General features: G+C 33.0%; 1 protein-coding gene across 3 annotated transcripts; it reads right to left on the minus strand.

The window, feature by feature from the left end:
• Nucleotides 1–1609: 1609 nt before the first annotated feature.
• On the minus strand, nucleotides 1610–23941 carry LOC138691138 (sedoheptulokinase-like). 3 transcript variants are annotated; one of them, XM_069812879.1, is made up of 8 exons: nucleotides 23615–23941; nucleotides 13640–13889; nucleotides 11111–11370; nucleotides 8997–9262; nucleotides 6608–6742; nucleotides 4674–4817; nucleotides 3564–3759; nucleotides 1610–2992 (listed from the first exon to the last, which is right to left on the minus strand). In XM_069812879.1, exons 2-8 carry the CDS (start codon nucleotides 13868–13870, stop codon nucleotides 2800–2802), a joined length of 1425 nt encoding a protein of 474 aa, XP_069668980.1. In that variant the 5' UTR covers nucleotides 13871–13889; nucleotides 23615–23941; the 3' UTR covers nucleotides 1610–2799. The 3 variants fall into 3 exon arrangements, with proteins under 3 accessions (XP_069668980.1, XP_069668981.1, XP_069668979.1); XM_069812880.1 differs by lacking the exon at nucleotides 23615–23941 and adding an exon at nucleotides 14916–15035; XM_069812878.1 differs by having other exon boundaries at nucleotides 1611–2992; nucleotides 23573–23940.
• Between the last annotated feature and the right edge of the window lie 886 nt (nucleotides 23942–24827).

Here is a 24827-nt window from a genome sequence, read left to right on the forward strand (position 1 = left end):
ATATATACTGCAGAGCTGTGTCTTCTGCAACTGGTACTGATGATTTTAATTTACTTCTTTTGTGGTATATGGATGGACAGTATAGAAGAATGTGTTCCAGATCTTCATCATGATTATTACACCACAGACAATTACGAGTATCAGAAAGGTGAAATCGGTGTAGGTACGATAATTGTACACAACTATTGTGTGACAATGTAATCTGTTCTGGCTCTTGTTAAAAATGTTTGAACATATTTGGGCAAGTTTTTGTACATTTCCAGGTCATTTGGTTTTTTTTTTTTTGTACAGACTGTAAAATTTTTTCTTTGATCACCATGAAATGTGACAATTGGAAAGTGATTCTGTTATTGTAGTCATATCCAAATTACCCTGCCTTATGGGTATGTGGTTATTACAACGGTCTGAAACAGCAGGAAAGATTACTTATATGCAGGCCTGTATTTATGCATGGGTTACATGGATCCAGACCTAAGGCGGAAAAATTTTGAGAAAAGAAAAAAATCGAGCTGAAACAAAAATTGTTGAGAAATGTACGAATCAGCAGTTATTAGATGTCCCCAAAGTTACAACCAATTTATCTCTAACTGAAATAACTTTACAATAGCTTTTATATATTTTTTCACTTGCCTTACATATATTTTTTATTTTAGATCGAATTCAGCTTATTAAAAATAGAAAACCAGCAGGAGAAATTAGTCTAAAAATTGAGGAAGTCTAGCTCGGTCATAGAAGACTGTTTCAAATACAGTTCTGTTCATCTTTGAAGACAGTACTTCCTTTGTGACACATTACTGTTATCCATTGTGTTGCAGAGAATAATAAATGCTGTACTTGATACTGTTTCCTTCTTTAGATCAATATTATAAATTTCCCTAATATTTGATTTTAGTGTGGATAGGAAGAAGTAAACAAAGAAATAATTTCTACAAAAGTATCTCATGAGTAGACAAAGCAAAAATATGAAATTACATATTCTAAAATTAGAATTTTCACGATTCACAATGTGTAGAATGTAATTAACACCCAAAATATTTTCATATTTCATATTATTTTTGGTAAATCTTTCATATTTCATAAAAATCTCCGTATTTTTTTTTTTTTTTCATTGCACGATTTTTCCCTCTCGATTAATATATAACCACCACGGTCTTTCGAGACATTGTAAGGAGATAATAGAGATATTTTCCAGGGAAAATTTAAAATACCTAGCTACCCATTCCACCAACATTCCTGGATTCTCAAGGACAAATGAAATCTTGAAATTCTCCTTTAGAGTCATTGAACTCGTATTGTCAATGAATTTGAGAAGCCAAAACAAAATAACTAGTTCCTATTCCACCTTTGCTCATTACTTCGAAACCATTGAAAGTCTACAGTGTTGCTATATCTACTTATACTATTGTACCTGTAAATTAATGTTTCAAACTGGTTTCAGCCATCAGTTTTTCTGTCTACTTAATCTCCCCCCCCCCCCCCATCATATGTTGTTGTTGTTATCTACTGCCGGGCTTTGGCAACAAAGCCATTAGCATTCTTGCTCTCCAATATTTCTCTGTGGTGGATCCATCAGGTAGAACTTCACAGGTTATGAGATGATCTTCAGTCATTTCTTCTTCTTCCCCCCCCCCCCCCCATCATATGAAACAATATCAACTAACAGAAGCTGTAATCTTTTACCAGAAAATATAGAGAAGTTACTTATGTTATACTGTAACCAGTGTTGAGTCCAGCTATGTAAGAACTGTATAACCTAGTAGTTGCTATAGCATTGTTAAATAATAAAGTTAAAAAGATAAAAATCTATACTTTTTTTTTGTAGTTACCTGGTTCTTGCATTCAGGTATCGATTTGATGTTGCTGGCAGACTGTTTATTGATGCAGATGTATTGTATTTTATTTGGTAGCATATTGAACATGTAAACAAAACTATTAATCTCTAATGGATTATTTTGCAAATGATGATGTAAACCTCCAAGTGGTTTAGAAACGAAGATATTTAAAGACTGGACATAAAAAAGGCTGTAAGTGCCAATATCTTCAATTTTTTTTTCAAAAAAGAGTATGTCTCTGGCTCAATCCAGTAAGAAAAGAGGATAAGTCCTACTGTAATTTTATTTAGAACCTAGCTTTACCTTCACCTAGCTGAACCTAAATCCTCATAATGTATGATATTACATTACTAGCTGCACAAGAAAGTCCTGTTCTCTAGGGTTTTCTCTTTGGCACTTACAGTCTTTTGTTCTGTCCAGTCTTCTTTTTAGTACTGAAATATTTATTTCATATTTTCATATTCTGCCAAAATAAATGTCATATTTTGGTAAAAATTTTGTTTATATTGTGCCGATTTCTACTCATGAGTTACATACTTAGGAATATTAAAAGCAAGATATTATGCTCTACGTTCATGGATATAATAATAATAATAATAATAATAATAATAATAATGATAATAATAGTAATAGTAATATACTCGGGCTTGTTTGGGCCAGATAATTGAGACTACTGTATACAGGTACTGGCCATGTCAACTCTAATTCTTGCGTATAATATATCTTCCTCTCATTTGAATGAGACTACGTCTGCTTCCACAAAGTGGTTCAAAATGAAATTGCTCTGAAGTCTACTACATGACACGACATACAAGAATGTGTAGACGTGTGCAATAGGGAGCCTAATGCAATGCTTACTCTGTTATAAAATATGGAGGAAGTGCAGTGTTGGACACAGATACATTTTGAGTGGGCTCTTCCTCCCATTGTGAATGCCATATCTTACCCATCTGCCTATCTTCCTGCCTTATATATTAGTATAGTTTGCAATGACTGCCAGTGCTGCCCCCATTGCAGCATCACCTGCTGAGACGAAGTCAGTCGGAAGCTTGTACCAGTCTTGTGTTTCCTTCTGCAGAACTTTATTGCGTGTAAGAGCAGAACCAATACCAATTATCCTGCTGATATTGGAAGCCACAAGCATTTCTCGAGGCATCATGCTGAAAAATAAATTACGGATTATATATATATATATATATATATATATATATATTTTTTTAGTGGGTTATTTTACGACGCTTTATCAACAGCTTAGGTTATTTAGCGTCTGAATGAGATGAAGGTGATAATCCCAGTGAAATGAGTCTGGGGTCCAACACCGAAAGTTACCCAGCATTTGCTCATATTGGATTGAGGGAAAACCCCGGAAAAAACCTCAATCAGGTAACTTGCCCCGATCGGGAATCGAACCCTGGCCACTTGGTTTTGCAGCCAGATGCACTAGCCGTCGGATTATATTAGCTGCTCCATTTTAATGAAGATAGAAACTATATTCTATGGCAAATCTCTTGCATATGAGCGAGAACCAATAGCATATCAGAAATAAATAATTGAAGGAGTAAGAATGATTTGTTGAATACTTTTTATATTATTTTACTAGCAGCTTCCTCATACATGTAAGAATTGAACTCGCACCAAAAATAAAAATATTTTTGTTAAAAATGTGACACTTTGGACTATCTCATTCTCACCCCTTCAATTAATAAAGCTACAAATTGACTAGGAACTAACCTGTGTAAATTTTGTATGATGCCGCGGCATATTGCTCGGAACACTTGACCCAAACCCAGGGTACCCGGATCAATGTTTAATACAGAGGCATTCTGTTCAGGTACTTGGCGCTCTCCCAGCATCGTCGGTATAACCCTGAGGGCCGACACTGCAGATTCCTGCACGCCCAGGTTCATCACTATGTCCCATATCTTAGCTGTAATATAAACTCATGTAAATAAGCAGCAAAAATACGTAAGATGTCATGTTTTATAATCACATGTATTAGGTTGGAAGGAGACTGTTGCTTACAGCTAGGGTTGTCATGTGTCCTGTATTTGACGCCGGAAAATTGGTTTTATGTGGAATCCATATAGGGCACAAGAACTTTCGTATTTACTGACGTGTTATAGATGGCCAACATTTTTTTTATTTTCATTTTATTCTTTTTTTCCCTAATATTTGTACGGATACTATGCAGAAATATCATAGCAAACAGTCACATTTTCATTAACAACAGTGTATTTTGAAGCATGACAACGAAGCATCATCATCATCATCATCATCAAATAGTGAAGGATCTAGACCTAGTGACCTCTTCCTGTGTCATTGTCCATCCAGTGTTCTTCTAATATGGTGACCTTGGCTCAGTTTTTCTCTCGAAAATTAAGTTTGGCAACCTCTCTTTAGACAGTCTTCTTTATTTCTTCATTTATTCCTGTAATGGTGGATTTTGTTAAGAACTGGTTCAACTTTAAGTTCCAATAATTTTTCTATGTTTGTTTGTGATCGTGCCATGTCTTTTGCTGTTTGCCTCATGAATTTCATTTCTGTTGCAGTGATGCGAGTTCATTTTTTTCATAGCCCAGGTTTCATATCCATAAAATAGTGTAGATATTGCCAGAGTATTATATATTTTTAATCTTGTTTGTTTGTGGACTTGGAAGGTTTTAAGATGGGCTATACAGCCTTGATCTTTCATATCAATACTGCCTATTTGTAGCATTTAAATTATTTTAAATAAAATAAATGTCGAAACTTCGGATCTCAACTCATAGTTATTTATAGCTTTGATAATTGTGAACTAAAAGAAAAGGCTCTGTTTCGTATTATTTTGAAAAGAATACTCACACTGAGGCACGTTGAAGCCTAGTTCAAGTGTCCATTGCTGTACCATGCGAACAAATGAAGCCAGGGCATTCCCTCCATTGAGTGAAGCTGCAACTGCCAGATATCTGCCTCCAAAGTAAGGGAAGTGCTCCACGGGTGCCACACCTTGAAAAAAAAAAAATGTAGATTTTACATGCATGCTCGCTGTCTTTCTCACATAGTTGAAGTTTATACTATTTAATTATTGTTTCAATTATAAACCGATTTGCTTGATATGTGTTGGACCTGACTAAACTGACATTACCAAATGTATTTGGACTAAGTTTGCCAATTCTCCCATTTTTTCCGAGATTTCTCGTATTTCATCATATTTTATTATATATTCTCGTATTTCCTGTGTTTCTCCTGTATTCTTTGCACCATGTGAAATCATAATAATTATTAGGTATTATACACACACACAACGCAGAACTGCACACATTGTATTCTTCACCTGACATAATTAGGAACATTAAATCCAGACGTTTGAGATGGGCAGGGCATGTAGCACGTATGGGTGAATCCAGAAATGCATATAGAGTGTTAGTTGGGAGACCGGAGGGAAAAAGACCTTTAGGGAGGCCGAGACGTAGATGGGAGGATAATATTAAAATGGATTTGAGGGAAGTGGGATATGATGGTAGAGACTGGATTAATCTTGCTCAGGATAGGGACCGATGGCGGGCTTATGGGAGGGCGGCAATGAACCTTCGGGTTCCTTAAAAGCCATTTGTAAGTAAGTAAGTAATACACACACACACCTGTTTTAAATGTAAATACAACTCCCTGTGCCCAATTTTTATACAATTGAAATTTTCTTCCTCTTTTCATTTAGTTACTGAATTGTGAAAAATATAGACCGTACATATTTATATCAGAAATTTAGTATCGAAAAAAATCATTATTATTATTATTATTATTATTATTATTATTATTATTATTATTATTATTATTATATGACTGATTAGAATTTACTATTATTTTATTTATGTATCAATCATTGTAAACATTATTTTGTATCTATATTATTGTATTTATTGCATTAGTCTGTTATTGGCCAATCACTGTTGGCTTGCACATTAATATTAATAATAAATTTATTATTATTATTATTATTATTATTATTATTATTATTATGTTACGGTATATTTATTATTATTATTCTTTTATGTTCTAATAGAACATATTCATTACTATCCTTGTAAAATCTTTGAAACGTAATTTTTTCACAGCCATCCAATTTTTAACAAATTTTAACTTATGTTTAATTTGTATAATAAAAAATGTTTGTGTCATTATTACACTTACACAATATATATTTAGTCAACAGTTATTTGTATATGATAAGTAAGAAAGACACTTTACTTTACATAACAGGAAAATCCATGGAAACTATGAAATATATTGAAACTTATGTAATTTTTTTTAAACTTCAAGGGAGGAGGCTCAAACCCGGTAACCTTCCCTTGTGTACACCCCTGAGTTTAACGATTTTCGCAATTATTTAATTTAAATTCATGACTAAACGGTTTAATTTGCAAAAAAAATTTCAAGACACTAACTGTTCAGATTATTTTTACCTATCTGCTTGTATAGCAATCAGCCATTTCTCTCGCAATACAGCGCTGCAAACATTGGACAAAGACCAATTTTTTCCTGCTTAATGGTGCTTCATCGAAGGAAAAGGGTAATAAAAGTGTTTGTTATATTTAACATGTAGAATCACCTCTTAAATTTTGGCGCATCGGTCCCCTTCCACTCTGTATGTGTAATTTTGCCTTTTTTTTTTATAATTAATATATTATTTAATATATCGGATAAAGCATAATAACATTTATTTGTTTTCTGTATATGGGCATTACGGTAATTTTTCGTTTTACATTGCAGACACACACACACACACACACACTACCTACTTGGTTCCTGTGCAGGGCTATATTGTGGAGGCATGACAAATGCAAGCTGTGCTGATGTTGAGAGATTCAAGACAGCATCGTCTGGCTTCTCCAGTGTTGCTAAGACTGAACACTGCAAGTCACCTAATGCTGCTCCTGTGTAACACATGATTATGTTATGTTGGTACTGAACAGAATCCACAAGCAAAATAAATACATTTTGATGTCAGTTTGACATTAGACTTTAGTAATTCAATGAAACAAATATTTTAATAAAAGCAAATATGCTGTACTGGTACCTATTTTCTGGTGCCAACTTATAAAACCTTATTTAAATCTGAAATTTAGTATTCGAGTTTAACCAGAAACATCAATGTCCTCCTTTTGCACATGGTGTTTCCGATATTCTTTAAACAATTATGATGCCACTTGCTACATACTCAATTCAAATTTAAGTTATTCATAATGTTGTTTTGTGATTTTTCTGATTTGCATATTCTATCACATCCAGAAATAAAACACAGAAGACAATAAATATCAAGATACTTTCATTTGCTGGTGGCCAGATCTTACTGTACAAAACAGAATTTGAAGTCCAGACTTAGGAGCAGAGATGATCACAATTTCAAAATATCAAAATAAAATACATGTATATATATATATATATCCGGAAAAATACATCATAGAAGCAAAACTTCGATCTACAACAAATAATACACAAAGTGATGCCATGTGATATAAATATAGATACAAAAGACAAAATCATTAAGCTTAATCATATATGTGACAAAGTAGCAACAGTAATGAAAGACGAGACCAGAAATAGACAAACTCGGATGAAGTCATACCAGTACTGAGTAATGGCCTACCTTCGTATATGACATTGAAATTTCAGTGATTAATAAATGTATAACAACTGCAACAGAAACTGCAGTTTATAATAACTATTACAGGTGGCTTTGGAAATTATAGATTTCATAATAAGGATATAAGACATTAACTAAAAGTTATTGAGATAAGCCAATCATATAGAGAAATGAGTTAGCCACTTACAGAGAATGAAAAATAATAGATTTACAATATCAGTGTATAAATACAAACCTAATAATTGCAAGAGAGATATGGATCCTTCTGGAACATAATGGACTGAAGCTGGAGTAGACTACTGATACATGTGGCTAACGAAAAAAACCGTTAGCCACAACTAATGACGTAATTAGTCAAGACAGTAACAGTTCGTCAGTATACCAAATGCTACATAAGAAGCATTATACATTGGCTCATAGAAGAGAATAACATGCATTATATTAATTTTCAAATAAATATTGATTGTGTTGTATTGAAAAAAGTAATTGTGGGGAAATATTTGAAGGAATAATTTTGTGTAAATGTATATTATTAAATGTATATTATATAAAACAAAAGTCTAAATTTAATTTCTCATATTCCTCAATAAAACGCTTGATCACTACAAAATTTTCTCATTCATACCTACAAGAAATAGAATCAAATGCTAAAGACAAAAAATGGATTAGACTACTTTCCAACCCAGATATAATGCCCCAGAGACCAAGGAAAACAGCAGTTGCAGCCTTCAGACTATTGACAAATCATGACTGTCTAGCAAGTCATCTCTATAGAATAGGTATCTCAGCTTCACCAATATGTGTCCTGTGTAACGATCCAGCAGAAATGAATGAAGACCACTTGCAGACCTGTGAAGCATTAAGATCAGAAGAAACTACAGTTCAAAAGTATTGGAAAGCACGACTGCTAATGGCTTCATTGCCAGATGCAAGGCACTAGACAACAACAACAACATATTATTAACGTTGATAATTCGATAAATAAACAGCTAAATGAAGTAATCCACCACTGCCACACTTTATGATCAGTATCGGCTACCTCTCCACCCCCACTCCTCAAACCTAGACTCAAGTATTGTGGACTGCATTCAACAGTGATTTGGCACTACCTATTACTTTGGACACGCCTGTCCTAGCTTTATACCTTCGCCGTTCTATAGTGATCACAGCAAACTTACCTAGCTCATTCTTCTTGTATGCTATAATGAAGGGAAAATGTTGAAGTTGTATTTTAGTACCTCACAATATGTCAAGTCCACTATAGATGTCAACCAACCCTGCCAGTACAAGTGAATTAGAGGGTGGGGATTAAGAAGTCGAGTTCTACAAGTACAAAATGTACTACATTTGCCGACTGCTGTCCTAGGGTTTAAAATACGATCATATAGTGAAATAAACGAAAAACATATAACTGAAATAAAGTAACATGCAAAATAAAGGAATTTTGCTGGGACTTGAGAAAAAAATGAATAAGTGTGAAACATATAAAAGAAGTTTTACTTACTAATACCACAATACTATCAACACTAGCACCATAGCCTTACCTACTGGAGTGCCACTAGGGATTCCATACCATGGAAGATGCAGAGTTCCAGCAATTGAGCCTGACTTCACAACCTGAGGTAGTAAATGTGTTGGGAATCCAGCTGCTTGCAAGATGTCCACGTTCCATTTCTCTGCACAGGTATCGAAGTAGCCCCAGCTAGCTGCATTCTGAATTGACATGATGGGATTGTCCAAGTTGCAGAGCATTGCCACTGTGAAGTCTTGCACTGTCCCTGCTCGATTGTAGTGGTCCAGTTTATCAGGTCTATGCATGGTAAAATAAAGGATCGTCATATATAATGGTAATGAAATTTTCTTTGTACACAAATTATTTCTATCTAGGTATTTTCACATATCGATGGCAAAGAAGTGGTACCTCGTATCTACAAAAATGGTCATTTAGTTTATTATTACGTCCACAAAATTGGACACTTCACTAATATTTTGTCCTCGAGTAGAAGATCTTGCAAAGCAGAAACATATATAAAACGTCCGTCTATTTTGAGAGAAATTAATTTTTAAAACAGTTTTCTGATTCACCTGCAAATTCACAGATACGATGTATCTCTTCTTAGCCATTGATATGACACATTTCTGTTTATTAAAATTAAAATCTAAAATACTGTTTACAAATTATTTTGTACATATTTATTTTATTTTGCTCCCATCCTTTGTTATTTTTACCAATAATAGTTGGAAGTTGAAATAAGCTTTCTTGTAATTAATTTATAATTACTGTAATTTCATTATATCATCTCGACGGGGCAGTTGAAAAGGAAAATAACTCAAAATGCAAAGTTTTAAGATAACTGCATTTTAAAGTTTCATATTGCAGTGAAAAAATTCAGTTAACAACATTCTAATTGGAACTCATAGTATATATAGGGTTCCATATTTAAAAGGGAAAGTCCGGGACATTTTACTTTTATTTTTAAAACGTGCAAAATGAAGAAGGGGCAAAATACATTAATTTCCTTGCTTTAGATGTTGTAGTAAATATACTGTCAATAACTTAAACTTTGAATAATGGCCTCATGTAGGCTACACTGTTATAAACAAAGAAAAATATATTAAAATTAATTATTAATATACAAATTTAATCGTAGCATATATATTTCTACCTCATAATTTTATATTTTATCAATCAGTATTTCAATTGTTGTTGTTGGTAATCCAATAACAGGACTTGCCAACAAAAATCGTAATAATTTTCTTGACATTGTTATGGACAGCAGTTGTAAAATTAGCAAGAAATTTAGTGAAAGGCAATATTGTTACATACATAGAAGGAACTTCAAATATCAAACTCTGAAGCAAGAAGGAGATAGAACAAAAAGTAATAGTGATTTGTTTCATTTAGTATGAACCTCGTTGAATCATGAACTTAAATCCAAATTTGTGTGTATTCAGGTTCTTAATTTTTTTAGCTGTCATACCCATAAGTTGAAGAGAATAAAATCGTGTGAAAAAGAAAGGGAAAATCAGGACATTTATGCGCCCCAAGAATTATTTTCGGGATGCTGGGGCAAAGATATCCATTCTGATATAGTCCTGGAAAATTTGGGCATATGGCAACCCTAAGTATCTAACAGAAGTATTAACAGAATTTGGGGTAATTTCAATGATCCTTGCATTGTTCACAGCAACATGAAACTTTAAAATGCAGTTATCTCAAAATTTTGCATTTTGAGTTGTTTCCCTTTTGAACTGCCCCATCGATATATCAGTACTGTTAAGTGTGTAAATAAAATTCTAAGTTTCATAAGATAATAAAGCAAAAGATCATATAATTCATCTTCTTCTTTTTTTTTTTTTTTTCTTCTCTCGCTGTTATTTATACTCGCTTTAACATCTCTGGTCATATCACGAGTTAATCTTCTGTGTGAAATCCGAAGGCCTGTGTACTATTGTTGAGACTTGTTCTATTGTTGTGAACTAGATGGCGACTGTGTATGTATTAATGATTTGTTATGAATATGATTTCGGTGATGAATGAGGCCGGTGATATTAAGGGATGTTGTGGCCTGAATTTCCTGCCATTTGTCTTATGGTTGAGGGAAATATAATTAATCTTATCATGCAACAAAACATTTTTATATAATATTATACTCGCCTGTTTTTTGCTATCCAAAATAGAGTTGCACATCCGTAACCTGAACAAGCTGCAAGGTGACAACGAGGAACAGGGAGTTTGTCTAAGAATGAGCGGTCACATCTGGAGTCTTGCCAGGTGTACAGTGCGGACACATTTTCTTTAGGAACTTCGAATCTGCATCCCATATATGTCTCTGTGCAGTCCCAAGCTTTCTTGTCGTTCTTATTGCACCACAACATAATGCCATGCATCTGTCCACAAATGCCTATTTTTCCCACCTGTGACAAAACAAAACGTAAATATAACTAATGTTTAATTTGACGTACATTTCTTGCATTATTCGAGCATTTTTGTCAGTAATTACTAATATAAAAGTCCGTATATTGCTCATAGTTAACTTTTAATCATAGTTTGATTTCTCATCAGAATCAACAAACTTGGGCATACAGTAGCAAGAAATTCCTTATTTCCAATTGTAAGGCTGTTTTCATTCTTGTGTTACAAAACGAGCCGTAGACTGAATCTAATGAAGATTTTAACATTTTATAGTTAAGGGGACTTAATCCTAAAATGTGAAAATCCTAAAATCTGAACCCATCTTTCTGGAAATTTTACCAGATATTAGTAATGGAATTAATACGAGTATATTAATACCAAATTTCAGCTTTCTACCATAAGTATTACCTGTGTTACTGAAATTTTAGTATTCTTTAACATTAGCAGATTAAAATGCTCCAACCATCACAAATTTTGGTTTTGAACGTTCAAATTGTTATAGATGTCATCAAAATATGTATATTACAACTTTTAATATTTGTTTCATTTTACAGAAAATTTCTCAGAAAAAAAAAGTTTACACATTTTACGTGTAAATTATTTATTATTTTTCCATATTTAAATTAACTTAATTTAATTTAATTACAGTCATAAACATAAAACTAGTGCTATGGGCATAGTCAGTATATACAAAAAAACAAAAACACAAGTACAGATTAAGAATCAAATTGAAATTAAAATTTGAAGTGAAGGGTTACTGCTTGTTTAAAATATTCACTCACATTATAAAAAGGATTATCAGAAAGCCATTTCCGTAAAACTTTCAGAATATGGTAGAATAATGACATCCTTCTACGAATGTAATGATAGAGATGGTTGTAGTATATTGTTTGATAAAAGCAGCTTCGATTGAAACAGCTTTATATTCATTGCTCATGAGTTCAGAAAAATGTCATAATACAGTTATTTCAGTATCATAATTTTTTCAGCACTCCTGCAACGATGAAGTATTCATGTAAATATATTAATTTACGTAGATAAATGATTTTACCCAGAAATGAATTTAAAATTTGTGATTCCACTATTAAAGCGATATTTCGGTATGTATTTCTCGAATTTTGTTGAAAATGTCTTGTTTCATACCAAAGGCCTCATTTTATAATACTTTATGGTTTTAATATGCTAATAAATTACGTATCTGAAATACTAATACTCCGAAAAATATTTTGTACATATCGTTAATGCAGAAAAAAAATAGGGCCCCTAATTATTAATACAGTGATCACCATTTGTTCTCGTTACAATTGATAGATAAAGTGATTTTGAATAGGTACGGTAATTTATTTTTCTTTATAACCAAGAGATTTAGAATACTAGATCTGTACAATGGTTCTTTTTCCCTACCTTCTGTTTCTTAATTTATTGTTGTGTTTCTTTTTTTCTTTCTTTCTTAGTAACCTATCAAATGTTTCATATTTCTGTAAGTACTGACAAAATTTTAATATATTGATACAAAAAAAGTTAATTGTTGCCAAAATTATTAAGTTTCATGTGTAAAATTTACCAAGTAATATAGCATCAAAGTATAAAATACGATACATTGCACTAATTTCCATTAGCTCTATATACATGGAAAACGTGTATGGTTGTAATGATACCTCTCCCATTTTTTCTTCTTAAATTGATGTCGTGCACTAAAGATTTCTGAGGAATATTCCCTTTTGTTTCCATAGAGTTCGCTTAGATTTTACATTATACACCCAAAACAAAAAGTTACAGGAAACGAAATTTATGTACCACTGCATGTTGTTGTGCATAACTAGTGTTCAACAGGGTTAGTTTCTTTTGTAACGTACCAAAATTCTGTCCTCAGCCTGCAAATTTTCTAGCTTGACATAAAATTTCAAATCTTTAATAAGTTTAAGTACTGATAACTCAGGAGAGATTCCAGAGGTTAAGAAACAAGAGGATGACACATATTAATTTAATAATTAAAAATTAATAACTTGCTATTTACAGTTCATATCATAAATTCTGTTCACTAACAATTTTATTCTAAATAAGTTTTCTCATAAGATTTTATTTAACTTTACCAGACATGCAGCTGACTGTAAATGATACAGAAGAATACAAATTAAATGACCTTTTGACAGTCTGGAAACAAAACTGTTGAGTAGAGCTTTTACTTTCAGAACAAATTTCCTTACAAGCTATAACTTTTAATAATTGCTATACTCACTTGTACTGTAAGGTAAAGAAGTAATCTCTCACCTGTTTTAAATGATCTTTTGGCAGTCTGGAAACACAACTGTTGAGAGCAGATATGATCTTGGGAACATCTTGTTTGTTGCCTTCAGAACCCATTTCGCTTGGGACATTGGCTTGTGTATCTTTCGCCTGCTTACATATCACTTGCTTGTTGTTTGGATCCACAATGCAGACTTTTACTGATGTTGTTCCAATATCAATACCCAAAACAAAATTTCCTTCGGTAGCAGACATAGTTACGTAAAACAGTTTCCTGCAAGGAGATATAAATAGGTTTTTAAATCTAGCATATCCATGAAATAATTTATCAATGAAAGCTTTATTGGTACTTCACCATTATCATTTTCCTTCGGGGATTCATGGTTGCTAGACTTTTACGACAAAATAGCTAAAAGAAGTTGAAAAATAGCCAGATGTTATAGAAAGTAGAAAGTGTGTGTTTATGAGCACTTTTAGCCTGTATTATATGGGTTAAACATATGGGGTGCTATTCATAGACATTTCGCAGCACGTGCTACGAGCATACTAAGCTAGCCCCGGCTATCCACTGGTTACTTATACAGAATTCAAATCATATGCTTTTAGCCTGTATTATATGGGTTAAACATATGGGTTGCTATTCATAGACATTTCGCAGCACGTGCTACAAGCATACTAAGCTAGCCCCGGCTATCCACTGGTTACTTATACAGAATTCAAATCATATCCTATCGCTAACACTGGTTTGTGAATACGAAAAACGCTGATCATCCACTGAAAGCCCGCGCTAAAAAGTCTATGAATACGGCCTATGGTGTCTACATTAAAACGGTTATTCTTACATAACTCTCCTATATTGGGCACCAAGAGAGTTAATGACTTGATTGCCAAGAACACAAAATTGTATATTATAATTAACAACATATTAAAGGAGTTATTCTCAGAAAACATGACAATTCTTATTCATTATTTTTTAGCATATGAGAAATTATTTATTTTTGTATTAAGAATTACCTACGCATATTTAATTACAAGTTGCCTACACATTTGAAATGTTTGCAATAAATTATTTTAAAGTCTGTGAAAATCATTTTTCTGGCATATCCCAAACCATGTTTTCAAAAACTGTCCCATACCTTACAGTTACATGGGACAGGGAATTAGCTTCTACTGGATGTGTTTAAAATACTAAGTAAGTTTCTAAAAAACTTATTTGTTATGAATAATCGAATTTGATTGTTCCACACTTCATTTAAGTAATGATTTGTGTTTGTTAAATGCATCATTTTTCTCGGCATACTTGACTTAGTCCTCCAAGACTCAAAGGTGACAGATGAGGTCAGTTAACTATCCCATCGGGAAAAGCAGTATTAAAAGTTGTGAAAACATGTTATGAACATAGTCTGTGATTCTTGAATCTCCTATTTCCTTCATCAATTGAAACAATTTGCTGAGTATGTTTTTAAATGTTACTGTAGTTATGCAGTGATATGAAATACTGATTTAAATATGATAAGTTTAAAAGATAAATTTTAGGTTATGTAAAAGTCTTAATAAAAAACTTTAAATGGGAAGATATACCAACTGAACTAATGAATTGTCATCTTCCTGGCATATTGCATAATAATATGTTGATATTCGAGATATATTACCTTATCATACCATCTATATGTCTGTTATCTATAATTAGGTAATACAAAGGTTAATCTGTTTCTCATCTCTCTACTCATATGTCTGAACTGCATTCCATTTTGTAAGGAAAAAGAACAAAGAAAAAAACTGTTAGCCTCTATGACATAATGTTTGCTAAATATGGGATTTTTGGTGTCGTATGAATTTCATGTAAGACAAGATTTTCAGACCTCAAGTACGAGAAATCCTGTACAATATAGGACACCTGGCAACCCTATAAAGGACCATACTTAGAGCAATGGGAAAAGTCTATAATGATAGTAATGGTATAGTACATGGTGGCTCGATATGATTGCCCTAAAGAAGTGGTGTGTACTGACAGCATCCTATGTTCAGGTCCAAGGGCAATTACAGATACTATGTACTCCATGTAAGGGGCACTCAAAAAAAATGTGGGCAACGTTATATTGTCACTGTGATGTACCTATAAATTTAATGATAGATGACAGTGTTCGTACATGGAAACAAATTCATAACAAATAGCACAAATGCAAAGAGAAAAAAAGATAACGTTACTTTGATGTTTCTTGACTTCCCAGTATCATTCATGTGGCGAAGGGTTTTAGAAATAAATGGTTGAATAAGTAAATAATCCTTATTGCCCCAGGAAGGGGACAAATAGGGACATGGAAATACAGAAGAAGGAAGTAGGGAAGAATGAGAATGTTCATTTTCAGTGAAAAGTGACATAAATAAGGTTAGTCTTTCTTTTCTTCTTCTTTAAGTGCCTGACTGGAATAGTTTGTTGGTGATTTGATAGTTACCAGATTGTGGCTTACTGTAACAATTTTATTGCGTTGGATATTGGCGATCAAACAGTGATCAGAGTGTACTAGGAAAATGGATGATAGGCACAGTGGTTTACAGTCTTTTGTTGTAAACTACTAATTATCGTACTTTTGTTGTTAGGCTGATTTAGATTAGGCACGAATTTTGCATTTCTGCTGTATTCTTTCTATTCTTGTAATCCATTTATTTAATTTGAAAAAAAAAATATATATTCTTCATTTATTTAGTAAAGAAATTGTAAAGTTAATCAGTGAAAACCATTTATTTTATTGAAAAACTGTAGGGGGTAAATCACGCCTTGTTAGTTTCTCTAATGATAAGAATAAAAATCAGAATCGTACAGACAGTAACTTATCAAGTAAAACAGTTAATATTTGAGCAGAAAAATTCGCTCCAGCACCGGGGATTGAACCCGGGTCCTTGGTTCTACGTACCAAGCACTCTGACCACTGAACTACGCCGAATTCAATCCACAGCACCGGATTGTTATAAAACTTCTCTCACCAAGAAATAAATTGTTAAAAATCTCTCTTCCATTCTGTATAATACATACCGCGTATTTTTAACTATGACTGTCAACGTAAAAAAATCAATGAAAAAATTTTTACAGCACTAATATAAATTAACTGTATATAATAATCTAATATCTAATGATATTTTAACCTGAATTATATTTCCGATAAAACACTATTATTAAATTATGAAGCAGCCTTTAACAAATGTATTTACTTATAGACTGAGCACTTTCTAATAATTATACATTTTAGTAAGATAAATTAAAATATGTTTTCATAAAACAGTATCAGTATGAAATCTGTATCTTTGTGGTACTGCAATGGAGGGTGGTATAGAAAACAAACGAGATGCAATTTCTTTTCAGTTGTGGCACAAAGTTCGTTAAAAAAGTTAAACCTACTTTTTATCAGTTCGCAAATTTGGAAAATTTGTCAAATTTAAATAATTTTTAAACGAAAGTATTCAAATATAAAATGTATATTCACATTAATTATTTTAAATAATAAAACAGTTTTTGAAAAACTATATAATATACTACATTCTGACTAAAAGTACAGATAACCTATTGAACTCATTCTCTGTCACCTAAAATCATGTTTTTAAGTAATCTATAGTCTTTCGAGAAAAATATATTAGCTTTCTCGTAATTAGAACTAAACCCAGCCAATGTCAGTCATAAATTAGTCTAATATCAAAGCAATATGCGGGAAATTTAATGACAAAAGTAGAACAAGTTCTGCCAAATTGGGGCATTTGACAATCCTATTTTAATCTGGATTCAAATTGCATTCATTTACCACAACACATCATAGAGATGATAAAGTTTGATGATATTTGTCATTAAAAGAGTGTCAGTCTTCTGATTCAGAAGTAGGGATACATTACAGTGCCCTCAATTCTGCAGCTACGAGGTTCAACCAAAGTGTGCATATTTGTATTACGATCAAAGGGGTCTGCAGTAATGTACTTTGTACTCTTACCTTTCTCAGCTTGTCAATAAATCGTCGTTCTGAATGATACGTAATTCATAAATGTCCTTGCAATATAACGTTCTTTGTAGCATTCCAGATATAAAGATGAGGGACACGCTGAACATCTTTATTGCCCTCTGCATAATTCTTTGATCGCCTTCCTTCATTTGGTACTAATATTGTATTAGAATTTTTTGTTATAAACCTTCTCTATCCAAGCCAGCCAGCATGGTATGATTTGATTTTTTTTTTCCTCTAATTAATGCATATGTTTCATTTTTGTATATAGAGGTATTACTGCTGCAACTACTTAAATTCGAGATTAGTTTTTGAAAAAAAATACTTGAGGTTCAAATTTTGAAGGAAAAGAATACTGTAATCCACTAAAATGGATATATCTCAGCCATTTTTAAAGATAATTCAAAATTTCTTTGACTTTTATTCCTAAAAGTACATTATTTAAAATGTCTGTATCATAATTTTGATGTTAGTCTTCAAAATTTTAAGATAAACGATTACATTCTAAGAATGAATTTTAGAGGTACTTTTATAGAAATATGGAGGGATATTTTTTAAACGCAACAAGAAAAGTTTCCTAACAGCCTTATAAAAGTGTGTTTCAAATATCATGCATGTAGCATTAATAGTTTCGAAAATACAGGGTATAACTTTCTGTATAAGATAAAGCAAGAAATTAAAGTTACCGGTACAGGAAATTTCAATCAGAGTCTAGTGTCATTTAAAACGCTTCTGCAGCAGAGCTTCAAAATTGGCGTCACAGCAGCTAAGAAAGCTACAAATGCGCATTAAATTTTATGAAATATATTTTTCATATATCGAAGATCATTTTGAAGCAAAAAAAATTAATTTGGTTTTCCACCTTATTTAACTATAATTTCTCATCGAAACACCTGTGCATCACAGCTTTAAAAATAGCTCAGCAGCAGCTGACAAGGGCATAAATGCTCATTAAATGATATATAATATATTTTTCACTTATCAAAGTGTATTTGAATTTTTTTTTAATTCACTGGTTTTCCACCATATTAAAACCATCCTTGCTCTTAAATAAGAGGCAGAGATAGCATCAATAAGGGATTAGTGCCCACCCTATTTGTCCCCTATTCCACTAAAATATTGAAAGTGCAGCGAAAGTGTTTCAAAACACTTCCAAACAAATATACTGGTACTGATTACTTTCATTATTATTATATAATTAATTCATGATTTTCCCTTAGCAATTACTTCATATCTGTTCATATCGCTGTGCACGAGCTGACAATGTTGATATTTTAATGTGTTAATAAAATTATTCTTTAAATTTTAGCTTCAACTTGTTTATTTTACACAATACTTAATTCAACAAAAGATATGTTTTTCATGTGCTGAAAGGGATACAGGAAGATAAAAAAAACGCATCTTTCTACAATGTAGTGTCTTTATTGTCAGAAATACTTTCTCAGTATGGTCTAATAATCCTTGTAGTCAGTGATGGCTGCAGGAAAGGGGTTCTGGGATGCTGTCCTCCTCATGCAAAAAGTTAAGTAGTTCTCTTGTTTTCACTTGCTGGATGAATTTTATTTCATTACTTGAGTTTTAATATACTAGAATCTTCCAGAAAGCAATATCCATTTGAGTTTTAAAATATTTTGAAAGCAAAAAGTTATCACAATTTTTAATTATAACACACCTTAAGTTACTTTTCTGCATAGTTCTCAGGCTGTGAAGGCTGAGTACTGCATAATATATATAATATAACATAGTATGTAAGTTTTAACCCAGCGAACTGCAGTGAGTTCGCAGATGCAAGTAGTGATGGTAGTTGGAGGGGGAGGAGGGATAGGACCTGCCACTGGATGGACAACAGAAACACTGGGATGTACGGCTTTCGACAAAACCGAAGGGGTAACTAAGGTTCAAGACCTTAGTTTTGTGTTAATCACGGATCTTTATAAGCAATGTTTATAAATGGGGGTTACTTTCTGGATGATTCTCATATATCCAAAATATTTTCATGTGTAGAATATCAATGTCTGCTTGAATGCATCAGACAACATGCAATATGATACCTTTATTTATTCTGAAAGATTCATGGTGACTGTCGAAGTGTTACAGAATAAGCCAGTCTTTCACAAGCATGAGCTAGATATCGATGAAAATGGTGCATTCGATTCTCCAGTGACTGAATCTGAGGCTGGCAGAAAAAATAAAGGAAAATACTTTGTTTCAAGTTGAAAAAAAAAAACTAACAAAAACCGTCTAAATTAAATATAGTCATGGATCTCAAGACTGTTTATTAATCTCAAAAAAGGATGGAGAATAAAGAATACAGTGTCCAAGGAGAAGAAAGATGTTGAGAAATGTATGCAGTTTTTTTAAATGCCAGAAGAAGCAAAAGGATTTTATGAGATGCCCCCAGAGACTGTTAAGATGTTAAAATAGGTGTATACTTGTTAACAACTTAAAAAAAAAAAAACACTTCAGTCACCTTGTATTGTATGAATTTTGGTGTCGATTTATTCACTTTGTATTTATATATATGTTTATTATTTCATTAATGTAATAACATAAAGTTAACTCATAATAAAATATGCTGTCAGAAAGTGATCAGATATCAAATTAAGTGTATATATTTTGTTACTACTTTAATCATTTTGTATTTTTATTCATTAGTTAACTCATAATAAATAGCTGCTGCACTATGGCTCAAAAGAAAGAAAAAATGTTTAAAAAAAGTAAACTCAAAACAATAAATGGAAACGAAACTAATTAATGTAGTGGAAAATTAACATTCATTGACAAAAGTCTATCTTGTAGTCCACATTCTCTATCGACTTTTGAAAAATCTGCAGTTTTTAACTGTGTTAACTGCGCAATATTAAAAAAAAAAAAACTCCCAGATATTTTAATACTGCCTGAAATTGACTTGTGGCAAAGATTTGTATTGCCAAAAAATATAGTTTGTGTAATAAAAGGTTGTGTATTATAATTAAAAAAATCTGTAAAATTGTTTTTTTATCGTCTATCAAGTTTTGAAAAAATGCTCCTCAATTGAGAAGTTTCTTCCAACAAAAATTGTAGTGCATAAAAATTCTAAAAAAAATTCATGCAGCACATCAATGTCTAGTACTGTCTGCGCGCCAGCTCTTAAACTGTGGCAGGAATGCAGCGTGGAAGCGATAAGCGGGTGATGACGTAAGACTGTACTATACTAGGCTAAATATATATAACGCGGCAGGAATGCGGCGCGGCGTGAAACCGATAAGCGAGAGAGTTAATGTTTCTACTACGGAGGGAACATTCATGCACACTCCTTAGCTGGCCTGGCTGAGTCATATGCCCCCTTTCCCCACTTCCTCATACCTCACGGTTTACGAGCTGGCGCGCACACAGTAAGCTATTTATGCATTACAATAAGAGGGAAATGGAGGCTGCTGCTGATCTTTGCTGGTGTAGTTTTGGAAAATTCTGTTTGTGATTTTCCAGCATTCTTTCATGGGGCAAAAGAAAGAAACACCTGTTGCAGGTACTATGACATGCACTACAGTTGGCAATTGTCAGGTGCCTGTTCTCCCTCAGCCCTTCTCTCTACCACATTCAACATTGATCTACAATAAAGAGAAACGGCTAAACTTTAAGATTAGGAAAAAAAAAAAAAAAAAAAAAAAATGTATTAGTAAAATGAAAGATTTATTCATTTATGGTCCCGATACGTCTTCATTCTATAGTACTAAGTGCATAATAACTAAAACCCTTCTCAAAGGGAAATGATGTTTTATTCAGTGATCATTTAAGACACATATCTGTAAAATAGTATGTCCAAGAGCAGCTCTCTTAGCTGATGAATTATAACCAAAAAAAAAAAAATAATAATAATAATAATAATTTGATTCTGTTGATTCTGAGAGGTCTGTGGTAGACAAAGTAGCTGTGGGATAGATGCTCTTTGAGTACTTCGGTCTCTCAATCTCCGAATCGAAACAAGCTTTTAAAACCTACCTTATGGAAGAAGTAGAAGATTTCCTCCTATTCTGATTTTCTCCCCATCATAACACTGTATCATAATATAAACTTTGAATAACCTATGCAAAACTGCCATTAAAGTAAACTGCAAAATAGCCATTTTGTACAATTTTACAAAGTGCTCTGTAAAATTAACACTCTTTGATGCAACGATCAAATACTTTTTGCATGCCCGAATTTTTTTATTTCCAACGTAGTTATGAAAGAGTGTGTGATTGATAAATTCATTAAATGCCATGTTTTCTGTGAATTACAATATATATGAAAAGCACAGAGGAAAAACAATCAAATTCTCAATGCTCATAAGGGTGAGGCCATCATCTCATTCAGTAATTACAGAAAAATGTATGTGTTTTTCTTATCAAAACTGGTAAAGGAGAATTATCACCATGGATACTGTCTTCCTTTCCTACTTTTCATTAGAAACAGCAATATACTGAATTAGATGGTATCATCCTTCAGAGAACTGTGACGTTGTTTTTCCCCTGTACTCTTCATATACAGTATATGTAGTCACTATTTTGTGTCGCCATTATGGTAGACTAAGCCTTTTTATGGTCTCATGTCTCAAGCTTTTTCAGATTCAATATTTAGAAGTGTCACCAGCATAGCTCAGGGTTGAGGAATTGGTTTCCTGATCCAAATCTGCGTTCGGGTGTGGATTCGAATCCCGACTGGGCTGATTACCTGGTTTATTTTTTTCAAGGTTTTCCCCAAATGTAAGACAAATGTCAGGTAATCTAAGACGAATTCTTGACTTCATTTGTGTGATCTGTGGTAACACTGATTGCTACTGATGCTGTTCAAAGAACCATATTGTTGAAGTCCCTCCCTCCCTCCCTTTTTGCAACACATTGCGCTAAATAGGTTATTACTGATTATTAATCATTTTCAATAATCAGATTTATTATAGCTGTTCGATTAATGCATAATATGAAATGACTTATTAATACATTAAACATATTATGTACCAAATGAGTAATTATTTTGAATAATATTCTACTAGGAATCATTACTGACAATTATATATCTCCTTTCAGTTTTCTCAAGTAGGACAAACAGGGTCGTGGCCAAGTCTCTTTGGGTAACCAGATGGAGGACTATAACATCTGAAGCAATTCTGTTTTTCCTGCAGGTCTGGCAGTTCTATCAATGACATTTGTATTTCATAAATTAGCAGTGCAATTGGAACAGATGGATAATGTTCATGACATTCACTTGTGTCTTTTGTCTGAATCACTTGCCACTAATCTATACTTACCAAACCCTATCTAACCTACCACTGATAGAGGGACTATTGTTACGTATTACTCTCATCAAACCCTACCTAACCATATCACTAACAGTGGGACTACTATTTCTTCAAATCCTACCCGAGTCTTATGACTGACCTAGTGAGCCTACTTGTCACTAATCTCTCATCAAATCCTACCTAACCTTGGCACTGATAGGGGGACTACTTGTCAAATGTCACTACGGTTGAGGAGAAGGAAGAGATAGAGAAGGGAATCAAATTTTTCCTGGTAAAAAGGATACAAATGAACGTCAGACCCCATCATCTTTCTGTTCTGTAACATAAAATTCAATTTTCCTCATGCAATAATGAATATCAGTGGAAAAAGTGGATAACTACTGGAACCGCGAAAGTTTACAATTGCCAGATGTTTGTTACATAGACCCTACTGTAAATGTATGATTGCACCCGAAATCTAACCAATTATGCAAGTCTATTATTTATTTTAAATTGTCTACCATAACAAGTGAACATTGAATTTTAGAAAATAGCCTAAAAATAAATTTAATTTAAGTTGGGATTAAAGGAGGGGAATTTAAGATGAGGTAGGGGTATTTGGTAGGGGCACGAATAATGTTTAGGTTACTAGAAGTAGGTACATAGAATGAAGGCGTCTGTAAGAAGTAACATCAAAATGGACGGCAGTTTAACTTAAATTTTAGTATCTTGTACCTGCAGTTAGTACTATATTTAAAAGATAAAGTTGTCTCTAACCCTTCCAACAGCAAATATATATATATATATTAATATGCAGATTATTAGAACTAAACAGTAAAATCCAAATCAGTTACGCAATAAGTTTACGTTTCTATTTTGTTCAAAGTAGCCAACTCGTCAAATCAAATGTCACCAAATAAGTTCAAAAATCACCAGAAAATCACCAAGATATGAATTTTATTAATTTTGCTTATGTGCAGTGGTGATATTCAAGAAGTTTAACCATTTCTCTCATGTGTACCTATGTTAAACATATATGGTATATGTCCATGGTAATTGCAAATATTATCTAGAAATAATTTAACAAACGGTTCGTCTGAACGGTGTGAACCGACCAAATATCACCATTGCTTATGTGGGAACATTTGTATTAAAATATAAATAAAATATACGTACCATTATTCTTGCTTACTTACAAATAGCTTTTAGAGAACCCAAATATTTATTGCCGGCCTCACATAAGCCCGCCATCGATCCCTCTGAGCAAGATTAATCCAGTCCCTAGCATAATATCCCATCTCCCACAAATCCATTTGAATATTATTCTCCCATCTCCCATCTACGTTTCGGCCTCACCAAAGGTCATTTTTCCTCAGGTCCTCCAACTAACACTATATGCATTTCTGGATTCACTTAGATGTGCTACATGCTCTGCTTATCTCAAATGTCTGGATTATTGTTATTCAGGCAACTGCTCGAAGACAGGTTTGAACATCACATGTGATACCAAGAAGACATCACTTATGAGGCAACTAGGCCAGAAGACAATGGGGTAGGGTGGCCAGTTCCTTTCTCCCTCCGTTGCATACATCACCGATTAGCTACATGTTACACTAATCACACTTCAGATGCATACAAACAATTGTTCTTCTTCTAACACATATTGTCAAGTGAGATGTACTGCCTGATATTAGATGTAAAAATCAGCTAGAACCGCAAACAGAGGACGTCTGGATTTAATGTTCCATGGTCCTAATTATGTTAAGTGAAGAATACAGTGTGTGCAGTTTTGTGTTGTGTAACTTTCTCCATTATCCTGCAACTTCATTCTTTTAACCCCAAATATTTTCCTAAGCACCTTATTCTCAAACATCCAAAACCTGTGCTCTGTTCCTCTCTCAAAGTAAGAATTCACAACTATACTTACTTATTTACTAGCTTTTAAGGAACCCGGAGGTTCATTGCCGCCCTCACATAAGCCCGCCATTGG

Source organism: Periplaneta americana, chromosome 16, assembly GCF_040183065.1.
Source record: "Periplaneta americana isolate PAMFEO1 chromosome 16, P.americana_PAMFEO1_priV1, whole genome shotgun sequence".
NCBI lineage: Eukaryota > Metazoa > Arthropoda > Insecta > Blattodea > Blattidae > Periplaneta > Periplaneta americana.

Excerpts from the sequence above, each read along its gene's own strand:
- LOC138691138 (XM_069812879.1), bottom strand. The coding sequence starts at position 13,870 with ATGTCTGCTACCGAAGGAAATTTTGTTTTGGGTATTGATATTGGAACA. Across the intron at positions 9,263-11,110 it reads TTTTGGATAGCAAAAAACAG|ACCTGATAAACTGGACCACT; the intron begins GCGAGTATAATA and ends TACCATGCATAG. Across the intron at positions 3,760-4,673 it reads AGGCTTCAACGTGCCTCAGT|CTAAGATATGGGACATAGTG; the intron begins GTGAGTATTCTT and ends TTTATATTACAG.